Source organism: Myotis myotis, unplaced genomic scaffold (genome assembly GCF_014108235.1).
Source record: "Myotis myotis isolate mMyoMyo1 unplaced genomic scaffold, mMyoMyo1.p scaffold_m19_p_9, whole genome shotgun sequence".
In the NCBI taxonomy this organism is placed as follows: domain Eukaryota; kingdom Metazoa; phylum Chordata; class Mammalia; order Chiroptera; family Vespertilionidae; genus Myotis; species Myotis myotis.
Genome location: NW_023416401.1, coordinates 27,467,682 through 27,491,191, shown reverse-complemented (window position 1 = coordinate 27,491,191; position 23,510 = coordinate 27,467,682). Strand labels below are relative to the sequence as shown.

Here is a 23,510-nt window from a genome sequence, read left to right as displayed (position 1 = left end):
GCCAGTGGGACGGTTGAGGCCACTGACCTGTGGGAAAGTCAGAATTAGAGGGACATTTTCCAGGAAGCAGTGGGATGGGGCACTGTTGCTAAGCCATGTGGTTCTGGGGGTTATCTAAGCCCCCAACGCTAACGTTGCAGGCTCTGCCCCCTTGTGGGCTCTGCCCCCTTGTGGCCACCACCCGTCCATTCTGCTCCGGGGCCGCTCTGCGCACGCTGATGGAATGCGGTCGGAGAAAAAGTCGCGATCTGTGGTGTGTCTTAGAACTTCCATGGTTTCTGCAACAAGCACTTTATTTTTACTTGACCCCAGGAGGAAGGCAGTTTTTCCCCTCCTAACTCTGTCTGAGAGGGTCTGAGTTGTTTGTTTGTGTTTTTTTTTTACTGGTTAAGTTAATTATAACAAGATCAGTGAAGTCCTAATTAGTGGGTTAAATGGACTAAAAATTCAGTTTCCTGTAATAAGCCATGTGGTGGGTGAGTGGAAGTCCTCACCACAAATAAACCGCGCTGCGGGCTCCAGGGAGCGGTTCTGTAACACTGGATCGCGTGGGGAGAGTAGAACCTTGGAGGGCGCTTCAGTTGTTTTGGGCCAAATACAGAACAGCTGGAATTTGACATGAATGACCTGCGCCCCAGCCTCCCGGCATCGTGTCTGTCCATCTTCGAGGGGGTCTGACTGGCCCGTGTTTCTGGCGGAGTTCCTGCATAGGCAGATGTTCCCGGCGCCTCGTGTCCACAGCCGAGGTTTCCCCATCTCTCTGGGTTTCCAGTCTGACATGTTTGGGTCTTCCGATTTTTCCTTTAATTTTCAAAAAGGTGAAGGGAAGAATTTCAGGGTTGTGGTTTTTGATTTCCATACCTTCTGAGTTCCTGGGACACAAGCTAAGAGAACACGGTCCTGTCCTCGGGAGGTTCCCAGCCAGGTGGGGGAGACGAACACGGAACCGTGTGGCCGAGGGTGGCATGTGCACACGTGTCCAGGAACCAGGCTTCTCCCATGAGGGGAGTGACGGAAGTTTACTCCCAAATAAAAGCAAAAAAACTGTCCTCTTACTGTTCCTGCATTTCTGTGCCGGGGCCCAGAAGCGCTTCTCCACCCTCAGAAAATCCTTCAGGGCAGCCTTCCCCGTCTCTGGCACTGATGGGCGGTCCGCCGCGCCCTTTCTGGACCAGTTGTCCTCTGAGGAGCTAGGGATTTTGTCTACACTCAGAAAGTGGGTTCTGGGTGCGGGGACCAGAGGGTGTGAGCTGGAGGGTGACTCCTGTCTTCCTCTCTACCCCTTCGCAGCGAGTGCAACAGCAATCGGGACTCCGTCCTGTCCTACACCAGCGTGAGAAGTAACAGCTCCTACCTGGGCAGCGACGAGATGGGGTCTGGTGAGTGCAGCGGCTCCTGTTCGAGGGCAGGGGGTCCCCAGCGGGACGTGGTTTTGTTTGTTTTATTGCACTTTACTCGGTGTTATCGTATACGATGTTTTTTAGTCTGGGAGTGCCTTTCCTTGCATTCACTCATTCGGCACATTTTATTGAGCACCTTTGTTGTTCTGGGATCACAACAAGGAACCAAACAAAAGATCCTGGCCCTTGTGGAGCTGACGTTCTCCACGAATGTCATGGGGCACGGAACACATGAAAACATACATGATGCAGCTAGAGATTGCGATGAGTTGCTCTGACGTCACTAAAATAGGGCGACTTGGTGGTTTCCATGACACGTGCTCAAACCAAAAATTCAGACGACATAGGAAAGTTCAAAAGAAGTACATGACAATAAGTCAGAACCCCCAGAAATGACCAACCGTCACGTGTGGAGACCATTGGTGAGCACAGACTGCACAGATGGACATGTGGGTGGTGGCTGGGTGGACAGACAGACATACATTGTACTCTATAAATTAGATTATCCTGAACATACAGCTTTTTCTGAAAGACTGAAATGTGCTTTGATTTTAGCTTCATTGATTTCAGCTTTTAAATTTTTTATTTTGCGAATAGGCTATAAATCCACTTGCTTCATAATTGAAAAGGCACGAGGGGGCGGGTGGTGACAAGCCTCCCTCCCCCTTGCAACCCCGTCTCCCGGCTCCCCAGCTCCCAGGGTCACAGCTGCGTTGTGTGACCTTCCAGTGGTAGTCTGGGCATAAAAATTTAATTTCAATTTTTTTTCCAATTTAACAGAAGAAAGAGAAGCACAAGTAACGTTGAAGATATTGCTGAACTTTAGATAAATATTTCATCACATAAGATATTCGGCTATAAAAACTACCCCTGGGGAGGTTTTAGGAGGGAGCTTCCATGTGGCGGCTGATTGAACTGAAGCAGCTGGGGAATGGATCGGAGACTTGGGATCCAGTTCCTTCTCTCTGGCTTGCAGTCTCCTCATTTGCAGAGTCTTGGAAGGAAGAACAATGACTTACAGTTGTGTAATGCTTTAGTTCCTGTTGCCCATTTTGAAGGTGAAGAAACTGAGGCTCAGAGAGGTCAAGAAATTTGCCTGGTGTCACACAGCCAGGATCCGAATCTGTCAGACTCCAAATCCACTGTGGGTTTTGGAGCTCTGCAGCGACGTAGCCTCCTTGGGAGGAGTTTGGGAGGGTGTGAGATGGGTCGGAAATAGTTTGTTGATGGCTGTGGCTTCTTCCTTTGGCCAGGGGACGAGCTGCCCTGTGACATGCGGATTCCATCAGACAAGCAGGACAAGCTTCATGGCTGCCTGGAACATCTCTTTAACCAGGTAGGACCTTTGTTCCCACCCCTGGCCGGACCTTGGGTTTCTCCCGTCACCCGGGGTGAGAACCCATAAGCCAGAACCTGGGTCAGGCGCTGGGAATTGAGGGTCGCTGCAACCTGGAGGCCACAGGAGCCACACTAACCTCAAGCCTCCTGCCACCAGGTGGACTCCATCCACGCACTCCTCAAGGGTCCAGTCATGAGCAGGGCTTTTGAAGAGACCAAGCATTTCCCTATGGACCACTGCTTGCAAGGTGAGCATAGGGGCGCCCCTCCGCAGGGCTGGGAATGACATCCAGCATCTAACAAGGAGATGGCGAGGATGGGGAATGGGTGCCGACGGGGGCAGGGCCCGGGCTCACACTCTCGGCCTTGCCCTCTCCTGCCCAATGGCTAAGGGCTTGTCCAGGGGTCAGCAAGTTCAGCCCACAGGCCAAATCCAGCCCATAGTCTGGTTCTGTATAGACTGTGACCCAAGAATGATATTGTCACTTATAAAGAGGAATAAAAACAAAATAGAATAAATGAACACATGACAGACACCGTAAGCCCTGCAAAGTCTCAAACAATTTCTACCAGGCTCTTTTTAAAAATGTTTTTAATGATTTCAGAGAGGAAAGAAAAGAGAAAGAGAGGGATAGAAACACCAATGATGAGAATCATTGATTGGCTGCTTCCTGCACAGACCCCACCAGGATTGAGCCTGAAACTTGGGCATGTGCCCTGAATGGGAATTGAACCATGACTTCCTGGTTCATAGGTCGACACTTAACCACTGAGCCACGCTGGCCGGACTACCTGGCTCTTTACAGAAAAAAAAATCTGTGGACCCCTGGGTGGGTCCCTGAGCCTCCCTGGGCCTCTGTCTTCCCGTCTGTAACAGGAAGGGAGGGACTGGAGCATAATTCACCAACCCTGGGGACCTTCAGCCCGCCTCCATCATGTAACTCACATTCACAGAATCTACCTACGTCTTTATATTTTTAAAAAGCATATTCATTTGCTGCCTGCATTATTATTGACATAACTTCATTGAAAAAGTGATTCCCTTTAAAAGATGTAATTTTGGAAGGAACGTTTTAAACTCCCCATATATGGAAAACCTGTATAACATGCCATGAAATAACGGTGACTGTGATAAACTCAATGGAAACAGCCACAAAAAATGTCGTCATACTGCAGTCAGGGTCTGCTGCCTGCCCAGAGTGCTTTGCTCCTCCCTCATGAGAAGGATCAGTAAAGAAGTGTTAAGGACTCACCCACCAAATTGGGACTTACTTCTTGACATGATTGAGAGAAAAAGAATTGACATGTATGTCCTCCAACCCACCTTCCCTCCCATTTACCCATCTACCCACTTACCCATCCATCCACCCACCCACCCATCCACCATCCATCCATCCACTCATCCATCCATCCATCCATCTATCCACTCCCCAATCATCCATCCATCCATCCATCCATTCATCTATCCACTCCCCACTCATCCATCCATCCATCCACCCACCCATCCATCCATCCACCATCTATCCATCCATTCATCCATCCATCCATCCACTCCCCACTCATCCACCCATCCATCTACCATCTATCTATTCACTCATCCATCCATCCATTCATACACTCCCCACACATCCATCCATGAAGCTATCCATCCAGTAAATAATTTCCAGGAACCAGTTTGTGCCAGACCTTGTGCTGGGCACTGGAGGTCCTGAGATGAATGTGACACTGCCCTGACCTCCAGGAGCTCCCAGTTGGGTGCAGGAGATAGGAAAAGAAACAGGCAGTTGCTCCTAAATGAGGGTAGGAAGTGTGGAGAGTTGGGTTGCCCTAGCTCAGCTACCCCTCCTGCTGTCTCAGGATCATCTCTTCCAGGATCGGACCTCAGAAAGCAGAAACATCAAGCCCAGAGGAACCAGAACCATAAATATCTCAGAAATCCAGGACATTGTTGCAGGGAAGAGGCCCAAGAAACAGGGGCCTATGTCTGCCAGGGTCAGGTTCAAGTCTCAGCTCTGTCACAACTCAGCTATGTGACTGTAGGCAAGATACCTCCCCATTCTGTGCCTGGGCTTCCTCCTCTGTATAGGGAAAAGGTTAAAGGTTCCTTAGTCATGTGCCAGCTTGATTGGTGTGGCTATGTGGAGGTAGTACCTGAGAAGGGAATGCATTGATTGATTTGTGATGTCTGCAAGCTTAGGAGAAGAGAATGCAGTGATTGATTTGTGATGTCTGCACTGGATTGGTATCAGTGGTGAGGAGTTACACCTCAACTAGCAGGACGGTGTGCTAAGATTGATGAGTGATGTCTGCCATGGGCGTGGTACTATGAGTCAGTAGCACACTTGCCATGTATTTGCCCTCCGTGGACCAGATAGTACCCGAGTCCTGCCAGCATCCTTGCTCTTGGATTCTGAGCCTTGGAATCTGGTGATGGGACATAGGCCTTTGTGCCACTGTTCTCCAAAGCGACTCTGCCCCTTTCCTGCCCTCATATCACTTTCCTGCCCCAGAGTTCAAACAGAAAGAAGAGTGTACGATTCGTGGCCGGAGCTTGATCCAGATCAGCATCCAAGAGGACCCCTGGAACCTCCCCAACTCCATCAAGACCCTAGTAGACAACATTCAGAAATACGTGGAAGGTCAGTTGGGCCGGGAAGGGTAACGTGGCGGGTTTGTGGCTGTTGATTCTTAGTGTGGAATGTGGAAGGGTCAGGAGTGGGTCCATCTCCGTGTCCAGGGGGGATGAGGAGGAGTCATGCCCCTTTCTCAGGTGAGTGTTCTGCCCTGGGCAGAGCCCTGGAACCGTGTACAGGCACATGATTAAGGAACGTCTGATTTGGGGTGCCGGGGGCACCCTTGCAGAGTCAGGAGGCTGAGAAGGCTGAACTTACCCCTTCTTTTTCAGAAATTGTAGATTTAATTCAGTTCCTTTTATTTATTATCAAGGCCACAAGCTAGGGGTCCCTGATCAGACTTGGGCCCACCGATGAGCTTTGATGATATAGCATAAAAAAAAGTGAATCGGTTGCCCGTGCTTCATTATCTGAGATGTCACATAAAAATCTAGATTTCTGGCCACTCCTGAACAGTCAGAGGATCCGGCACTAACAGGCCTGTAGTCCCACATTCACACTTGGGTGATGAGTGGCAGCTGCCGTCTTAGATGGGAGAGGGGTGACTTCCAGTTCACCACAGTCCTCATCACTGCCTGCTTCCTGGTGTCTGCCTCACACAGTTGCCTGCGTGACCCTAGGCAGCATTTGAGTCCGGGATCCTGGTTTAGAAGGACCCTAGACCAGGAGACATTTGCCCAGGACAGCGGAGGGGCCAAGCTTCAGAGCCATCCCCCAGGAACAGCGCCTGAGTTGGCCTTTCAGATTTTTCTTCTAAACCCCTTCTGGGCCTAAGAACCTTTTTTTGAAGGAAAGAGACCAGGGTGTTAGGCCTGTGTTCAGAAGGTCTGAGCTTGGTCTGTGCGGGTGCAGGGCTGTGGCTGTGTAGAATGTGCATGCGTGCCTGTGTGCTTGCATGAACATGTAAGCATATAAGCGTGTGTCCACATGTATGTGCAAGGTGTGGGCGGGGGGCTCTGGCCCGGGAGTTGGAGGGGCTGGTTTCAGGCTCTGATTGGTGGGTATATGTAAACAGTTGGGGTAGAGCTAGCAGTTGGGGTTCCATCCCCTGGAAATTGAGGGTTTCTGGAATTCACTCACTATTCAATCGGAGCTTCTTAGCGCAACTGTTCATATCCAGAGCGTCCCTGCGCAGGGCTTGGGGCTTGGGCCTTGGCCTTCTGGGAGGACCCAGCTCTGCTCGAATCTGTGCTAACCTCTCGTCTCATCCTTTTTCTCTGCTTCCCCTTCCAGATGGGAAGAACCAGCTGCTCCTGGCCTTGCTGAAATGCACAGGTGAGGGCTTGAAGCAGCCGCTCTCTGTGATGGGCACAGAGGCGTATCCAGGAGAGGGCACCCTGGCTGGCAGTGGTGCTCATGACGGCAGCCCAGCGAGGCCTCTTCTGCCGGCCGAGGTTGATGTCCTCGTGGTCATCAGGGCCTGGACCCGGGGGAGGGAGTGACTCTGTGGCTCTTGCACCCAGAACTCCTTAGACCTCGTGCACTTCCTCCTCTTGAGTCCAGGGCCAAGTCTCAGGGCCCTGGAGCCCTGTGTCTTGCCACCTCCCAGACCCGAGGACAGAAGACAGAGGACTGATGTCCAGTCGAGTCCTCAGCCCCGCGTGGGACTTCTACCCGGCAGACAATGGGGAGGAGGGAAGGGCAGATGGTGGGCTCGGGGAAGCTGGGTGGTGTTCTCTGTCCCTCCCTTCTTTCCAGAAATTATCCGCCAAGTGGCAGCTAAAATAAGATCTAGGTCAAAATTGGTCTCTGAAAATCAGTTGACTAGAGCCAGTCATTGGAAATAATTCCTTCCAGAGGATTGGGCCCTGGATGAATGATTGCCTGAAATTAGCCAGTTCTGCAAATCACGTCAGGACAGGGGCAAGGAAGGGGAGGCAGGAAGAGGCTTCTCAAAAATAGAGAAAATGGTAAATGGCATTTCTTAAAGCATGGAGCTTGGCAGACATGCTTAGCGTCATTGCTGTCCTGCCAGTCAAAGTTGAGCAATCCCCTAACCAATGGAGAAACAACTGAGTAAGGTTTTGGGAAAGCCCCAGGAAAAATCACAAGGCAGATGGATCAATGAGAGAGTTGCGATTTTCAGTAAATTGGCTTGCTTTTGGAGAATTGATCGTTGTGGGGTTGGCTTTTGGTGGCTGGGATTGATTTTTGGCAAGCTGGCCCCAGATGGTTGGCCTGCTGGGGCTGGTGGTTGGCTCTGGGCCTGGGCTTTGGGGCTTGGGGCAGGAGCACCTGCCCAGCGAGCCCATCCCCGCTCTCCAGATACCGAGCTGCAGCTGCGGAGGGACACCATCTTCTGCCAGGCCCTGGTGGCCGCGGTGTGCACCTTCTCTGAGCAGCTCCTGGCAGCACTCAGCTACCGCTACAACAACAACGGCGAGTACGAGGAGAGCAGCCGGGATGCCAGCCGCAAGTGGTTGGAGCAGGTGGCAGCCACCGGCGTCCTCCTGCACTGCCAGTCCCTGCTGTCGCCAGCCACTGTGGTGAGTGAGGGGAAGAGGGATGAGTGCCCTGGGAGCCTGGGCAGGAGAACTGCTTACTCACTCAGGTTCTCGCTCACTCACCTACTGGTTCATTCAGCAGCTGCTTATTGAGCACCTACTGTATGCCACTGTTATGGGCACTGGGGATCAGCTATGGGCCAAGCACAGAGTTGTATTCAGGGATCTTAAATCCTAGTGGGGGGAGATAGACATAAATAAGTAAAATAAGTGATGTAGACCAGTAGTTCTCAACCAGGGTAGGTTTACCTCCCAGGGGACACTTGGCAATGTCTGGAGACATTTTAGGTTGTCACAAGGAGGGGAGAGAAGGTGCTACTAGTGTCTGGTGTGTAGAAGCCAGGAATGCTGCTGAACATCTTACAACACACAGGGTGGTCCCCACTCCCCTGAGAATTTTCTGGCCCGAAATGTCAATAGTGTCACACTTGAGAAACCCTCATCTATAGTGATGAAAGCTAAGGAGAAAAATTAAGCAGGGAAGGGGACAGGAAAAGATGGGGTGACAGCAATGGAAAGTTTCACTAAGGTAGCCAGTGAGGGCCTCACTAAGAAGGTGGCATCTGCCCAGGAACTGAAAGAGGAGAGGGAGTGAGCCATGAGGATTCTGGGAGAAGTCTCAGGCAGTGTTTGAGAAATTGCAAGGTGGCCCTATGGATAGAGCGGAAGAAGCTGGGGCAGGAGGAGGTGAGACTTGAGAATTGACTGGGGTCAGACTGTGTGGGGACTTGCAGGACTTTGGCTGGTACTCTGAGTGGGTGTGAGCCATAGGAAGGTTTTGAGCAGAGGAGGGATGGGATCTGACTTGGACACTGAAAGAACCACTCGTGCTCCTTGGTGGGGAAGGCCATGAGGGCAGGAACAGAAGCCGGGCAGCCAGTGAGCTGGCTTTTGTAATAATCCAGGTGAAATTCCTTGGTGCAGACAGCATCTCAGTTAATCCCTGCACTAGCTCCGAGGCAGGGTTTTCACTTCCCACGTTTTAGGGATGAGAACGCTGAGCCCCAGGCAGCCAGGTTTGAGCTCTGGGCGTCTAACTCTAGGCCCTCCTGCCCGTAGGTTGCCCTGCTTTCTCTGCATCTCCTTTTTATCTCTGATCCCACTGTCCTGTCACTCAGGGCTCAGAAGCAGGTCCAGTTCTCTGCTGGCCCCCAGAAGGCAGAACCCAGGACTCATCATTTAAGGGTGCTGGGGCCCAGAGCCAACGTCCCCCAGAAATGAAGCCTGCAGTAATTCTCTGTACTGTTTGGTCCTGCACCCCATGTTCCCAGTCAGGAGCTCCCCAACCTCTACGCAGTGGTTCTCAACCTTCTGGCCCTTTAAATACAGTTCCTCATGTTGTGACCCAACCATAAAATTATTTTCGTTGCTACTTCATCACTGTAATGTTGCTACTGTTATGAATCATAATATAAATATCTGATATGCAGGATGGTCTTAGGCGACCCCTGTGAAAGGGTCGTTTGACCCCCAAAGGGGTCGCGACCCACAGGTTGAGAACCGCTGCTCTACCGCTTCCTAGACATTTTCCCAGGCAGGGCTGAAAGCCACAACTGCTGGCTTTTGGGAAAGCGTGGCCTAGGTGCGCCCTCTGCTGGCCCGTTTTGCACACAGATCGCTTTCACGTGGTTCCTGGAAAGTGCCACCGGGGCCTGGAAAGGTCCAGGAACACTCAGCCCTCACCTTCTGTTCTCAGATAAGAGCCCAGTGCGTTAACTCACCAGTCACCGCCGCGTGCCAGGCTCGGAGCTGGGCACAGGGTGTCGGAAGCTCACTTTCTAGTTGGGGGAAGCAGTTTGGAAAGAAGGAAGGAAGGAAGAGGGAGGAGAGATGGACAGGAGGTACTTATACAGAAGACTTAGAAGGTGATTACGTTTCTTTGGATTTAAATGGTCAGAGATGTCCTCTCTGAGGAGATGATGTTTGAGCTGAGACCTGAGTACCAAGACAGCCCGCTAGGTAAATGGTCCGAGGAAGAGTGTGCTGGGCGGAGGGAACAGCATGTGCAAAGGTCCCAAACAGAGGCCAGTGTGGCTGGAGGGGAGCAGGCCAGGGGGATCAGGGTATGATGTCAGCGGGGCCACATCTATAGGGCCTAGGACTTTATTCTGGAAGCAGAGGGAGGGGTCAGAGGCTTTGAGCAGTATCACAGGGCAACCCCAGGAGTCTGCCTGTAGGTCTGGTAACCCCTAGGCTGCCCTCTCCCTCTACATCTCCGGTTTTACCCTTGGCTGCCCCATGTCCGGGGAAGGGTGGCATAGGGGGACCTGTGAAAAGGCTGGTGTGTCCTCTGGAGAAGGGGGTCTTGTGTTGGGGGTGGTGAGGAGGGTTGAGGGAGATGCTGGATCTGGGGTATGTTTGAAGGTCAGCCTATCAGGACTTGGTGATGGGCAGTGTATAGGGTGAGCGGAGAGAGAAATCAAGAAGTCCTTGAGGTCAAAGTTTAGGCAGGGGTCCTCAAACTTTTTAAACAGGGGGCCAGTTCACGGTCCCTCAGACCGTTGGAGGGCTGGACTATAGTTTAAAAAAAAACTATGAACAAATTCCTATGCACACTGCACATATCTTATTTTGAAGTAAAAAAACAAAACGGGAACAAATACAATATTTGTATTTGCATGTGGCCCACGGGCCGTAGTTTGAGGACCCCTGGTTTAGGGCTTGGTCTGCTGGGCGGAGGCTGGTTCTCTGTGCTGAGATGGGGCGCATGGCAGGGGGGTGAGGAGGAAAAGAAGGACTTTTGGGGGCGTGCTACGTTTGAGATGGTTGAGTTGGATTGCTGGACAGTCCAGGCAAGAGGGCCACCCGGCACATTAGAGCAGAGCTGGGTTCTAGCCTTGGGAGGTTCAGGACAAGGGAAGCCGATTTCACATCCAGCCCCTGAGAGCCCAGCGGAGCCTGGTGCCTGGTAGGCCCACAGCGGGTGTGTTGGCTGGTGTTGAGTCACAGCATCTTGAAGTGAACCCTGGGGCAGGGGTGGCATCTGACACTCCTCCTCCCCGTCTCCCTCCTGCAGAAGGAGGAACGGACCATGCTGGAGGACCTCTGGGTGACCCTGTCGGAGCTGGACAACGTCTCCTTCTCCTTCAAGCAGCTGGACGAGAACTATGTGGCCAGTGAGTGATTCCTCCTGCTCCCAACATGAGAGTCAGGGAGCTGCTTTGGGGACCACCCTGCCCCAGGCCAACTGCCCAAGGTTGACCTGGGACCCAATACTTTCAAACCTCATGCTCTCAACGTACATGGAAAAAGAGAGTATATTTTTGTATAAACCCCACTGTCTCCAAAAGCTCTTAAAAGGGAACAACAACCAGTACCCAGTTCTTACTAAAATTTCTAGAGATATCCATTATTGGGGTGAAGACTTGTTAATATTTTCTAAGAATTTATAGCTCAATTAAGTCCCTCCCTCCCTTCCTCGCTCCCTCTACCATTCACACCATTCACCCACCCATTCATCCCTCTTCTTATCCATCCCCATCCACCGTCCCACCTATCCATCCTCCACCCACCTACCAGCCCATTCATCCACTCATTCTCCACCCATCCACACATCCCTAATTAGAGCACATAATATGTGTTAGGCACAGTTTTCAATTCTGAGGCCACCGTGGAGAAATATGGCCGTGGCTCCTGCCTCCTGAAGCCCACAGGCCGGCCCAGCAGGTCTCAGCCCAGCTGCTGGCATTCAAAGACACCGATCCCCATCCCAGCCTCAGCCCTGGCCGGTGGAGTCACTCTGTGGGGTGGATCCTGGGCATTGGGGTTCTAGAAAAGCTTCCAGGTGACTGTGAGGTCCAGCCAGGATTGAGGACCACTGGGCTGGGATCTGTTGCCACTTTTCTATGAGTGTGGTCCCTGGACCTGCAGCCACTGGGACCTGGTTAGAAAGGCGAATCCTCAGGCCCCATCCCAGACCTGCACTGGAAACTCTGGAAGTGGAGCCCACAGACCTGTGCTGACAGGGACTGGGCGGGTTTGGGAACCACTGCTCTAGATCAGTGATTCTCAACTTTTTAAAAATTATCACCTCCGTAAGGAGTCGGTTTAGTTTTTTCCTAATTGCTGCAACCCCATTACATTTTAATACCACGGATATACTCTTTGTTGAGGTACTGTATGTGTACCTGTGCTTTATACATAAAAAGAGTCCTTTCTCTTTGGGCCATTGCCTCAAGAACCAATTTTCATCTCCTTAGGGGTGATTTCACCCTGTTGAGAATGTGTGAAAATTTAGAGGGACAATAGATCTTGTTTCAGGTGCCAATTGGAATTGATGGTCAGTTCTATCAATAGGCAAAGTTGGGCTTAGGGAGAACTATTGATTGATTAGTTATGTCTGCTATAGGTGCCAGATGGGGTATTAGTGATTGATTAATGATGTCTGCCACGGTGCCAGATAGGGTGTTGATACCATGCCTCCCATAAACTGTACCCTCTGAGTGTAAATAAATGCAGGTCCTGGTTGAGGGCAGCATTTGGCAGGCAGAGGCCTGGGGCACCAGGTGAGGAGTACAGGAAACAGTCGTGAGGCTCTGAAGACAAACACTGATAACCCCCCAGCTGGACGAAAGCAGTGTCAGGTCTAAGAATTGAGCAGTGGGAACTGGGACCCGTTGAAAGAGGTGAAAAGGGAGGTCAGAGGCTGCTCTTCTGAGCATGGGAGGACTGGGCTGTCTGAGGCTACCCCTGGAGGATGGGAGGGCAGGGAGGTCTGAGGGCAGACAGGGCGACCCAGGATGCCACCCTGAAGGTAGGAGGCACGGGGGTCTAAGGCTGCCCCTCTGGGGTGGGGAGAACAGGACATCCCACTGGAGGTCTGAAGGAAGGTCTGAAGCTGCCCTAACAAAGGTGGGCAGGGCTCCCCTGGGCTTGGGTGGTGACCTGTCTGGCCCCCCCATGTCCTCCCACAGACACCAATGTCTTCTACCACATTGAGGGCAGCCGGCAGGCGCTGAAGGTCATCTTCTACCTCGACAGCTACCACTTCTCCAAGCTGCCCTCCCGCCTGGAGAGTGGGGGTAGCCTGAGGCTGCACACCGTGCTCTTCACGAAAGGTGAGGTGTGGGGTGCTGAGGGGGGCCCACAGGGGACACCCAAGGCTCAGAGCACACCGGGACCCCACCACCTGCCCGCCCTCTTCTTCCTTCACAGCCCTGGAGAACCCAGAGGGGCCTCCTCCTCCAGGCAGCCAGGTGGTGGAAGACTTGCAACAGGAGATCAACACCCAGTCCCTGGAGAAGGTTCAGCAGTATTACCGCAAACTCAGGTATCTGCCCGGGCACAGGTTGGGGACAGGAATCTGGACACTGCTGCGGGAACTGGGTATTAGAATATAGGGCACCAGGCAGGCCCCAGCATGGGAGTGGGCAAAGTGCCTTTTCTGAGCACCTACTGTGTGCCAGGCCCTCTGCCTACACATGCTCATCAGGTTCTCACAACAGTCACGGTTGGCCATTCTAAACCACTTCACAGATGAGGAAACGGAAGCCCAGGGTGGGTGCCCAGCTTGCCCCAGGCCACAGAGCTGGATGGTGGCTGAACTGAGCTTGGAACTGGGTCTGCTTGGCTTCCAAGCAGGTCCTTGCAACCGAGAGGAGCTGCCTGTCTCATTTCATGTGGGGTGGGAGCTGGTGGGATTGTTGAGCCTGTGAGTAAGGGGTGTGGCCCCCAGGGCCTTGGCCCGGCTGAGAGGAGACCCCCTGAGAGAAGTGGAGGAGCAGGGGCACATTCTCAGGAGGGAGCCTCACATCCAGAGAAGCAGCTGCCCTGCCCCCACCCTCACCCCAGCCCTTCCTTCTCCCCACCTTCTCCCCTGGGGAAAGGAGGCTGAAGGTCAGTAGACCAAGCTTCAGGCTGGGTGAGCGCTGTACTGTTTTGGGGTTTGGCTTTCCTCTTTGGAAATGGAAGCTGATGCTTTCAGGGAAAACACCCAGTTTTGTTATTAAAACTGGCATCTCCGGATTGATCGATGCCATCAATCTGCTCCATGCTGCTGTTGAATATTGAAAATACTACATCTCTGATCCATCGTTTATTCCTTCCTTCGTCCAGCACATGGGGGCCAGGCTCTGTTCTGGGTGCTTGCTCGGGAGTCAGCAGTGGCCCACAAAGCCTCTTCTTCATGGAGCATAGATTCTGGAGCAGCAGTTGTCTGGCTCATCCCCCGTTTTGTCAATAGGGTCTTATTAGCACACAGTCACGCTCATTTACGTATGGATGTCTTCGGCTGTTCTTGTGCTACAGTGGCCAGGCTCAGTAGGGTTTTGATAGAGACTGGCCCACACAGCCCCGAATACTGACTGCTTGGCCCTTCCCAGAAAAAGTTACCGAGTCCTGCTCCAGAGGGGGCGATGGTAGTACGCCAGGGAACAAAGCGATGCAGCGTGTTAAGTGGTGAGAGTATCCAGAGGACAGAGATGCAGGACAGGGGTTAGAGAGGGGGGGGGTGTCAGGTGCTGACCAGCTGACCAGGACGGGCCATCAGGGGGAGGTGGCATTTGAGGGGTGCCTGGCAGGCCCCTTTTGCTCCCCCCCTCGGGCTATTGCAGGGACGGAGCGTGGAGAACTGTGCAAGTTGCTCTCAGTCGTTTCTTTCTGTGGGCGGGCAGATGGGCCGCGGCGGCAGTGGGTGGGGGCTGCCTGGATGGGGGCATGGACACCCCCACAAGCCCGTATCTTCTCTCTCAGGGCGTTCTACCTGGAACGGTCTAACCTGCCCACAGATGCCAGCACCACGGCGGTGAAGATAGACCAGGTGCGCCACCTGCTGTGTTGTGTGTGCGGGGCTCGGGGGCTTTCCGAGGGCCCGTGCTCCGGGCCTGTCACCCACTTCCTAGCCTCAGGCAGGCCTCAGGTTTGACAGCGGTTTAGGGGGTACTGGCCTTAGGATTGTGAGGCTGGCTGGGGGTCCTGAGAGACGAGGTGGCCATGGCCCTTTGGGGGTCTGTAGTTTCGCTGGCAGGATATTAAGATGACAGAACTGGCAGATCACCCTTTCCTGCCTCCACATGCAGTGGAGGAGCTGGGGCGGGAGGAAGGCTCTTCCTGGGGAGGGCGGCTGGGGCTGGTTGAGACAGTTTGGAGGGGGCACTTCATTCAGGCTTAGTTGGGGGCACACCTGGGCAGGTGAGAATGAGATTTGACGGTTGGGCCTGAAATACATCCTGAGCACTGCATGCCAGCCTGTGGGGCAGTGGGGAGCCACAGATGGTCCTTGAGCAGGGGCCGGGGAAGGTTAATGGGGCTGTAACCCCCAGTGAGGGGAGCCGGGAGGACGCTGCAGTAACTGAGCTGGACTGGAGGGAGTAGATGGGGTGGGGGCCTCCTCGGACTGTCCGGATGTGTGTGTGCACCTCACAGCTGATTCGTCCCATCAATGCTCTGGATGAGCTCTGTCGTCTCATGAAGTCCTTCGTCCACCCCAAACCTGGTGCCGCTGGGAGCTTGGGTGCTAGCCTCATCCCCGTCTCCTCCGAGCTCTGCTACCGCCTGGGGGCTTGCCAGATCGCCATGTGCGGCACGGGCATGCAGAGGTGAGCTGGGAGCTGGGCACTGGGAGGACCAGAGAGCAAAGGCAGAGGGGTTGCTGCATGACACTGACACGTCAGAGGGTGCAGTGAAGCAGTCACATGCTGGCTTTGCGTGGTGTGCTGGAGGGGGGTCTTCTTGGAGAGGAGACCCCTGGGGTAGGGAGTGAGTCCAGCAATTATCTGGGGGCGGGGGCAGTTCTCAGCCCGGAGGCAAAGGCTCTTCTGGGGAGAGGAGGACAGGAGGCCAAGGGCCTGACGTGCTGTGATGGGTGATGGTCGGATGGTGACCGTTCCTGCGTGTGCGGTCACAGAGGCCTCACGTGGTGGGCAGGAAGTGCCCGTCTCACCGGCCGTCCCCCTTGCCCCTCCCTGCAGGAGCACCCTGAGTGTCTCCCTGGAGCAGGCGGCCATCCTGGCTCGGAGCCACGGGCTGCTACCCAAGTGCATCATGCAGGCCACGGACATCATGCGGAAGCAGGTGAGGCGGTCCTGCCAGGCTGCAGGGCGTCCTGGCCTGGGCATGTTGGGCTGAGAGCAGGAGGAGAGGGCCATCTGGGGCTGGGCAGTCATCAGCCTCAGCTGTGGCCCTTCTCCCCAGCTGACTTCTGCTTCTGGGCCTGTTGCCCACCTTTCCGCACCGCACCCACACATGTGCTTGCTCAAATGTCCCGAACATGAACTCCCGTGCAGAGGCAAGTCCCAGCCTCATGGTTCTTTCTTCCCAGGGCCCCAGGGTGGAGATTCTGGCCAAAAACCTGCGGGTCAAGGATCAGATGCCCCAGGGCGCACCTCGGTGAGTGGCTGTCCCCCCTCCCCCCTCTCCTCTCCGCAGGGAAGACCAGGACCTGGGCTGGCATCAAACTCCAGGCCTCACCCCAGGCAGACCCCTGGGTAGTCATATGGGGCTTCACCTCTCACTTATGGGGGCCCCACTTTGGGAAGTGACAAGCATGCTCAGTTTTTTACTCTCCAGAGGAGCACCTACTGTGTCTGGGAAGATGACACAGAGCCCCCCAAATGAGCCATGGGCAAGGATTTGATGGGATCCCCCCCCGCCCCCCCGCCCTTGCTCTGCCGCCTCGCTACTCTCAGGCCCTCTGGCCATCGGCTGCTTCCTGTCCTCAGGACCCCATCATCTCTCCACATTGATTTCAGCCAGGCTCATGGTACCCTGTGCTGCCCTCTCTCCCAGTAGTGCCTCATATAAGTCCTTCTCTCTCCATCCCACTGCCCCAGTTTGCTATCAATACTGCTCACAATTTTAAATCACTCCGTTTTGAAATAGTTTGACTCACTGGAAGTTACAAAAGCAGTACAGAGGGTGCCCTTCACCCAGCTCTCACGTAACCACAGGACGTCGACAAAGCCAGGAAACGGCTGGTGATCGGGCAGCACCCACGCAGACCTTACGGTTTTCACCCTCGCTTCCTTTGAGTACTTTTATCTGTTAACTTACCCCGCTCTGGGCACCGTTCCGATCTCTTTCCCTATATCAACTCAAACAGTAACTCTGTGAACAAGATGCTCTTCTTGTGCCCAGTTGGCAGTGGGGGCCCCGGGGGCACAGGAGGTTAAGGATCGTGCCTGCGGTCACACAGCTAGTGAATGGCAGAGCTGGGGTTCTGAACCCGGCAGGCTGGGCCCGGGGCCAACCTCCGAACCACTGTGCTGCTTTGCTTCTCTGTCTTGTCCGTGTCACCGCAGCCCTTCTCCCCACGGCACATCTGCCTCTTTTGCTTGGAATCCATTAGTGGCTCCTTCTTACTTGACAGTGAACTCAGTGTCCTTCCGATGCAGAAAACCAAGGCAGCTTTCTGTGTCCTGCCGGGAGAGGCCCCCAAGCTTATAATTTATTAAGTGAAAAAACTTAAGGGCTAGACCACTGTGACTAGTTTGCCACCATTAGTGTGAAGAAACCTACACACCCACACATGTAGACATCCCCCCCACACGCAGGCCGGCTCTGTGTGTAAAGCCCTTGGGCGGCTGGAGGGAGCGGAGGCTGCCTGTGGAGGGGAGGAGGCCCAGGGGAAAGTGGGGGCAGCATAAATACTTTTCACTCTGCGTGTTTTAAGACATCGACTGAGTTTTGTTTTCTGGGCATGGACTGCCTGTTCAAGTAAAGATTGAAGTCATATTAATAATAGGCCCCAGCCCGCCCCGCCCCCTCCTCATCCTCTTCGCCTCCATCGCCAGGCTCTACCGCCTCTGCCAGCCGCCCGTGGACGGAGACCTCTGAACGCGGAGACGCTTGGTGCTTGACTACGTTGTCTGGAGCTGGGATCTGGGAGGACACAGCGGGTCGTGCTGGCCTGCTCCAGAGCCCGTCCGAGGCCTCACTCCACGACCTGCCCAGCCTTCTCCATCACCTCCTGCAAGGACAGGCCGTGCCCCCACTCGGACGGGCAAGCTGATAGGCCTGGGCCCGTATGTTTCCACACTTTCGCCAGAAACCCACGGGGTGCTGGGGACCCACAGAGCTGATGGGTGCAGCCAGGGCCCCGGGGACATGGGAGAGGTCATGGCCACCGCTGTCGGAGGTCCACGGACTTGGCTCCCTCGGGCTGGCTCAACATGCACTTTGAAACCCTGGTTTCCTTCTAAGTCCACATTCCAGGTGACACGTGTCTCCGCCGCCTCACCTTAGCTTCCAGACTCCCCCCTGTACTAACCTGCTCAGTGGACTCGGAAAAGCGGGCCTCTGCCAGGAAGACAGAGGGACAGGGCGCAACATCTGTCACCAAGAGGACACTCAGAAGCCACACCAGCTTCCGACAGCACCGCCATTGGGACTTGAGCCGTCAGCCCTGGGCACGAGATCTGCCCTGACTTTATTTATGTGGCGTGAAATCTCTATGGTTTACTTTGAGACTCCGCCCCCCCCCCCCTCCCCATGTTGTGTGATTATGTATTTTAAATTTCAAAGAAAGGTGTATTGTCTAACGGGACCATCATAAGGTAGTCTTGACAGCTTTCCCCAGTACTAAAAAGAAAAAGAAAAACTAAATTATTGAAAATTCAAAAACATGTCAGTATTTCATCTTTTTAAATATTAGGGTCATAAGGTATTGCTTACAGGTACCTATTAGCTGGTCAGTATTAGAATGAATTACTTTCCTCTCTTTGAATGACTGGCTATAAAGGTTCGAGAGGCGGCTGGGACAGGTCTAGGGACTGGAGGGGACTGAACCACCCACCTGAGATACTGTCCCCCACGCAGGTGTGTTCTGCAGGTAAGAGGGTCAGAGGAAACCCTGGGTGGTGGCTTCTGTAACTTATTTTGTTGATGCTCGCTCAGGGCAGGGCGTTTGGGACTTCTCAGCCAGCCAGGGAGGGAGACAGGAAGACAACCTATCTGCCTTCTGGGCGCCAGGTCCCCCCAGGGCCCCTCTCCGCAGTTCATCCCCTTGAGCTCCTGTACAGTAGCAGGGAAATGTCTCAGCTGAGGCAGAAGAGAGGGGCGTCATTCTGTCCTGGGCTGGTGGTGAGAGCAGGTGTGGGTTTCCCGAAGACCCCCCAGAATGTTGGACCCTTGAGCCCCGGGGGCCGCCTTCCTGAGCATTAGACTGCAGAGGCGGGCTTGTTGCTGGGCACTGGTGACGCGATGCAGACGAGGACCTGACCTGCCTGGCGGGAAACGGAGAGGGGCCCTTGAGGGCAAGGCCTCGTGCACTGGTTTACTTTAAAATGTACAGATTCTCCATTAAATTCATGATAGATTTTTTATTATTATTAAAAGTCAATTTATAATACAAAGATCTTGATCTGTGGTTCCTTGGGGGCTGACCCTGGTGGCATGGGGTGGTGTGGCCAGCCTCACGTTGGAATGAGCCCAGGCCTCTGAGACCACATGGAGGGGCAGTGAGCCCGTGACCCCTAGTCGGCGACGTTATCCCTCTGAGCCTCAGCTTCCTTCTGTAAATCGAGGACAGTGTGTATTTTCCCCTGCAGAGGAGTGGTGAGGACGACTGAGATTTCACTGCAGGTCTGCGCCTCGGTGTGCCGTAACGGGCTTTCTATTGCCTTTCACCTTTATTTTGGGTTCTGACCTCCCATTTCACGGCAATGGTGGAAGAATGTATCTATTTTCCCAGGTGTCCCCCACCTCCTCCTGGGTGTCATGCAAGAGTTCCTGGTCTTACATGTACCCAGGGGTCAGGGTAGGTCCAAGGGAAGTCACTGAGCCATCCTCTGCCCCAACCTGCAAGGCCCATTTGGATCTGGGGTCTGGGATTGGGGCTGGAATGATGGTCCAAATACTTCAACACGTGGTCAGACTGGTGCCCAGCCAATCAGAATCCACACTAGCTGCAAGCAGACCAATCAGAACACACGCTGGAGCAGACACTGTGCACACCCGAGCCTGTTGTCTAGGTCCCCGGCTGTGAGCTGGTTCTCTCAGGGCCTGGCCATCTTTCTGAAGCTCCCTGGGCCCGTCTGCCCAGCCGGGGTAATCTCATTCCCTGGTGGAATCTGACCTGCAGACTGGCGAGGCTGCCCTATGCCTGTCTCCCTCTCTCTCCCTCCCTTTCCACCACCTTCCCACCTTCCTTCCTGTTACCTCTTCCCGTCTTTTCTCTCCCTCCTTTGCCACACCTTGGGAAGCACTGACATCTCTGACAGACTCCCTCCTCTTAAAGGCACCCACACGGTTATGGCCACCCTCGGGTCCCTTCTAAGCCATGATGCCCACACTAGTCCTGCCATTTCAGACTGGAGCCCATTCTCTTTTCACCTCTTTTCCTTCCAAACTAACATTTCCCAGAGTGCATCCTCTCAAGGCCCCGAGTGGTCTCTTCCAGGGAGAGCGCGAGCCTGTCTTTCAAAGGGCAGGTTTCTAACACTCAGTGCTTAATCGGCAAGAGTGAATCCTGGTGGGACTTCAGCACAGTGACAGGCCGATTATTTGGAATTATCTGGGGTCAGTTTTGGATCCAGAAACATCACTCTAAGGGAAGGGCTGTCACCTCCATCTGTATGCGATGCCTTCCTTGGGTAGACACGTACACAGGAAGCAGAAACTTCTGCCTCTGCTGTACCATGGGCTCCTGCAAGGCGTAAGTGCGTTCTGCTATAGTGATGGATGGGCAGCTTTGGTGTGGCCTTGAACAAGTCACATCTCTTCCAGACACAGGGCTGCCTCTGCAAAGTGGGGGTAAAGCCTTTCTCTCCAGAGGGCCTTTGTCACAGTTACAACATGGAGCATGAGCTGGGAGGGCATTTTCCAGGAGACAAGAGGTCTCAAACTGGCGGCCACCGGCTGAAATGTGGACATGGATGTCTGTGTGTTTTATTTTCCTGATATGGTGTCTTTATCATTTGGAATCAGATAGTCACATTTAAGAACCAGCAGATTTCACTTCCAAGTTCTGATTTTTGTTTTTTCTTGAAAATTCAGGAGCTCTGGTTGCACTGGCCCATATTCCCACCTGGCACTTGTCAACTGGAGCTGAGAAGTGGCCAGGGCCTCTGGGCAAGGTGCCAGCTCTCCAGTGCCCCACAGCCTCACCTCCCCGCATGCTCCTGTACTGACCGGCCTGACTCTGGGTGGCCCTGCCCAGGCAAGTGTGGTCAGAGCTGGCCTTTGGACTGTCCAGGTCCTCAGCTCTAGAGTCCCCATGATGGTGTCAGCTGAGGGAGAACATTGTGGCCAGGTTGCTGTGCTGGCCAATGGAGCGTCAAGAGGTGGGCAAACCCTGCAGTTGATGAGTCTCTCGGTCGGACCTCGGTTCTCTGCTCTCCCCAGACCACAGCTGGGCCCCGGTGTCTGAATCTACCTGACCCTCAGTTTCTTCTGCTGTCCAGTAGCCAGAGCTTGCACCTTTAACCACATTACTCTGAGCCTGGGCTGGATTGTTCAGGGAAGTGAGGGCTTGGACTAAGACTTTGAAATCAGACCCTCGCCTGCCCTGGAACTGCCAGGATTCTGTAGTTGCTGAGTGGCCATCCCTCGGCAAGTCCTGTCTCTCTAGTAGCCTCACTTTCCTTTTCTGAGAAATGGAGATGATTGCATCTACCTGTCTGCCTTGTTGGGGACCAACACTCTCTGGGGCCCACAGTTTAGCTTCCAGGGGATAAATGTGGTGCCTTGTCCACCCAGCAGGTGGCGCCAGAGATTGTGTAGTGCTCAGAGGTGAAGTTCCCCAGCCCCTGGTCCTGCCAGGTCCTGCCTACCCATGCACTGGCTCCCAGATGCCCACATCTGGGACAAAGACAGCCTGGAGGCAGGGGCTGGGATTGTCTTGATGATGGGCCCTGGCACCTGCCCTTCTAGGCTGGGCTAGGCCTGACTTGGCGTGCATATTTCCTCTATTTTTTCATTTTTCTTTATTCCTCTCTCTTTCTTGATTATTTTTGTCTTTCCCCCTCCATTTGCTTTCTTTCCTATTTTTTTTTTTTTTTTGGTCCCATAACATATGTCTGTGAGCTAGAATCTATTTTTATATTCTTTCCTTTTTACTTTTATGCTTTCACTTCTCTTTCATTTTTTCTTCCCTTGCAGTTGGATATATGAGAAAGATGTTAAAAAAATACCAACCTCTTGCAAAGTGACATGCTTGAGGGCGGTGACCAGATACCCACAGCTACTGAAGTGCACAGCCCCACCTCGCCCAGAAACCACGACCTGCAGGGAAACAGACACCAGGGGGTGCTGTGCACCAGGGTGTCCTGCCTGGCCTCTGAGAGCAACTGGGGAGCATTGTAAGTCTCTGGGGCTTTCGGGGGAGATTCCTCAGAAATCATGACCAACTGCTGCCCCTCTCTGGGTGCCAGTCCCCTGGAGGGTGGAGGGAGGTCAGGAGAGGGCTATAGGGATATGCATGGCCAAGCAGCAGGGTCCAAGTGAGAGTCCTCTGACATGCTGTGTGATCCCGGGCAGGGCCCTGCTCTTCTCTGTGCCTCAGTTCCCCACCTACAACAAGGGGCATAAAACTCAATTCCTCACAAAGGACTCCTCATCCTCTGGCCAGCCTGGCCTCTCCCAGACTTGCCTGAAGGCCCAATAGCAACGTTCAGAATCTCTCAGTTGTTGAGCATAGTTTGCCGGTGGCTTAAAGGCCTCATGTCCTGTGATCCTCTGACCAGCCCTTCAAGATAAGTACTGCCAAGGCCCCATCACAGAGGAGGAAATGTACAGATAGTTGAAGTGACTTACCCACAGCCATAGAGCTCGGAAATACTGGTCCCTTATGCGGTTCCAGAGCTGTGGTAGCAACATTGCATTTAGAGAGCGGGGAGTACAGCGGCCTCTGGATTTTGTGGGCTCTGCCCAGGTGCAGCATGGGAGAATCTGGCTTTGGTCCCAGAACTTGGCGGACATGGGGGTGGAGGAAGGGGAGGGCTGAAGAGGTCGCCTTGCTAACGGAAGGACCGCAGGTTGTCACGGGAAAATGGACGAGTGCTTTGCTGCCTTCTTGTCGTGGATGCTGCCTCAGGGCTTTGCACATGTTCCAGACTGCATGCGCCAGGAGGGTAGGGCCTGCCTTGCTCACAACTGCATCCCCAGTTTCTGGCTGGTGCAGGGTAGGCGCTCAGTCAATACCTGTTGACTTACGTGGGATGAATCAGCAAATGAGTGACCACGCAGGGAGGATTCTGACCAGCATGCAGCCGTCTCCTCAGGTGAGTGGTGCATGCTGGTTTAATCTTCAGATTCCAGAAAGTCCACGGTTGTAGCTCTTGCCTTACTGGATGTGACAGTTCTGGCCCTGACCCAGACCCAGACACTGTAGGCTTTCTGCTCCATCTGTCTCCCTCACGGGCACCCTCACCAGGGCTCAGATCCCTCGTAGGAAGTCACGAGGGAGCTGAATGTCCCTGCAGGAACGTTCTTCCATCAGGCTGGGCCTGAGTCCCTGGGGGCTGGGGCTGATTTGGCAGCAGGGCACAGCAGATGCTGTAAAGCCACCCTGGCCTGAGGAGACCCACCCTGTCCAGTATGTATCTGCAGCCAGCATTCCGACACGCAAGAGGGTTGCAGAAGAAACTCTTATGTGATGCTAGGTCTGGCTCAACAACCCACTTGGGCCCGCCTCTTGCCCTCACTGGCATCATTTAACAGATATTTATTGGAGGCCTTCTGGGAGCCAGGCCCCATTCTAG

At 53.8% G+C, this 23,510-nt stretch overlaps 1 protein-coding gene across 6 annotated transcripts in view; it reads left to right on the top strand.

Moving 5' to 3' along the window:
* The window catches only part of PREX1 (phosphatidylinositol-3,4,5-trisphosphate dependent Rac exchange factor 1), a 178,135-nt gene extending 158,978 nt beyond the window's left edge, over window positions 1–19,157 (top strand). For 2 of the 6 annotated variants that reach the window (XM_036321000.1, XM_036320999.1), the window contains exons 27-40: window positions 1,291–1,379; window positions 2,654–2,736; window positions 2,896–2,986; window positions 5,249–5,377; window positions 6,605–6,646; window positions 7,637–7,857; window positions 10,892–10,991; window positions 12,789–12,932; window positions 13,030–13,144; window positions 14,566–14,632; window positions 15,238–15,410; window positions 15,783–15,885; window positions 16,133–16,200; window positions 17,604–19,157. In XM_036321000.1, coding sequence (XP_036176893.1) covers window positions 1,291–1,379; window positions 2,654–2,736; window positions 2,896–2,986; window positions 5,249–5,377; window positions 6,605–6,646; window positions 7,637–7,857; window positions 10,892–10,991; window positions 12,789–12,932; window positions 13,030–13,144; window positions 14,566–14,632; window positions 15,238–15,410; window positions 15,783–15,885; window positions 16,133–16,200; window positions 17,604–17,646 — 1,468 coding nt within the window. In that variant the 3' untranslated portion in view covers window positions 17,647–19,157. Of the gene's footprint in view, window positions 1–1,290; window positions 1,380–2,653; window positions 2,737–2,895; window positions 2,987–5,248; window positions 5,378–6,604; window positions 6,647–7,636; window positions 7,858–10,891; window positions 10,992–12,788; window positions 12,933–13,029; window positions 13,145–14,565; window positions 14,633–15,237; window positions 15,411–15,782; window positions 15,886–16,132; window positions 16,201–16,692; window positions 17,583–17,603 lie in introns of those variants that run through there. The other 4 variants (XM_036320998.1, XM_036320997.1, XM_036321002.1 and 1 more) reach the window with 3 other exon arrangements.
* The last annotated feature ends 4,353 nt before the right edge of the window (window positions 19,158–23,510 follow it).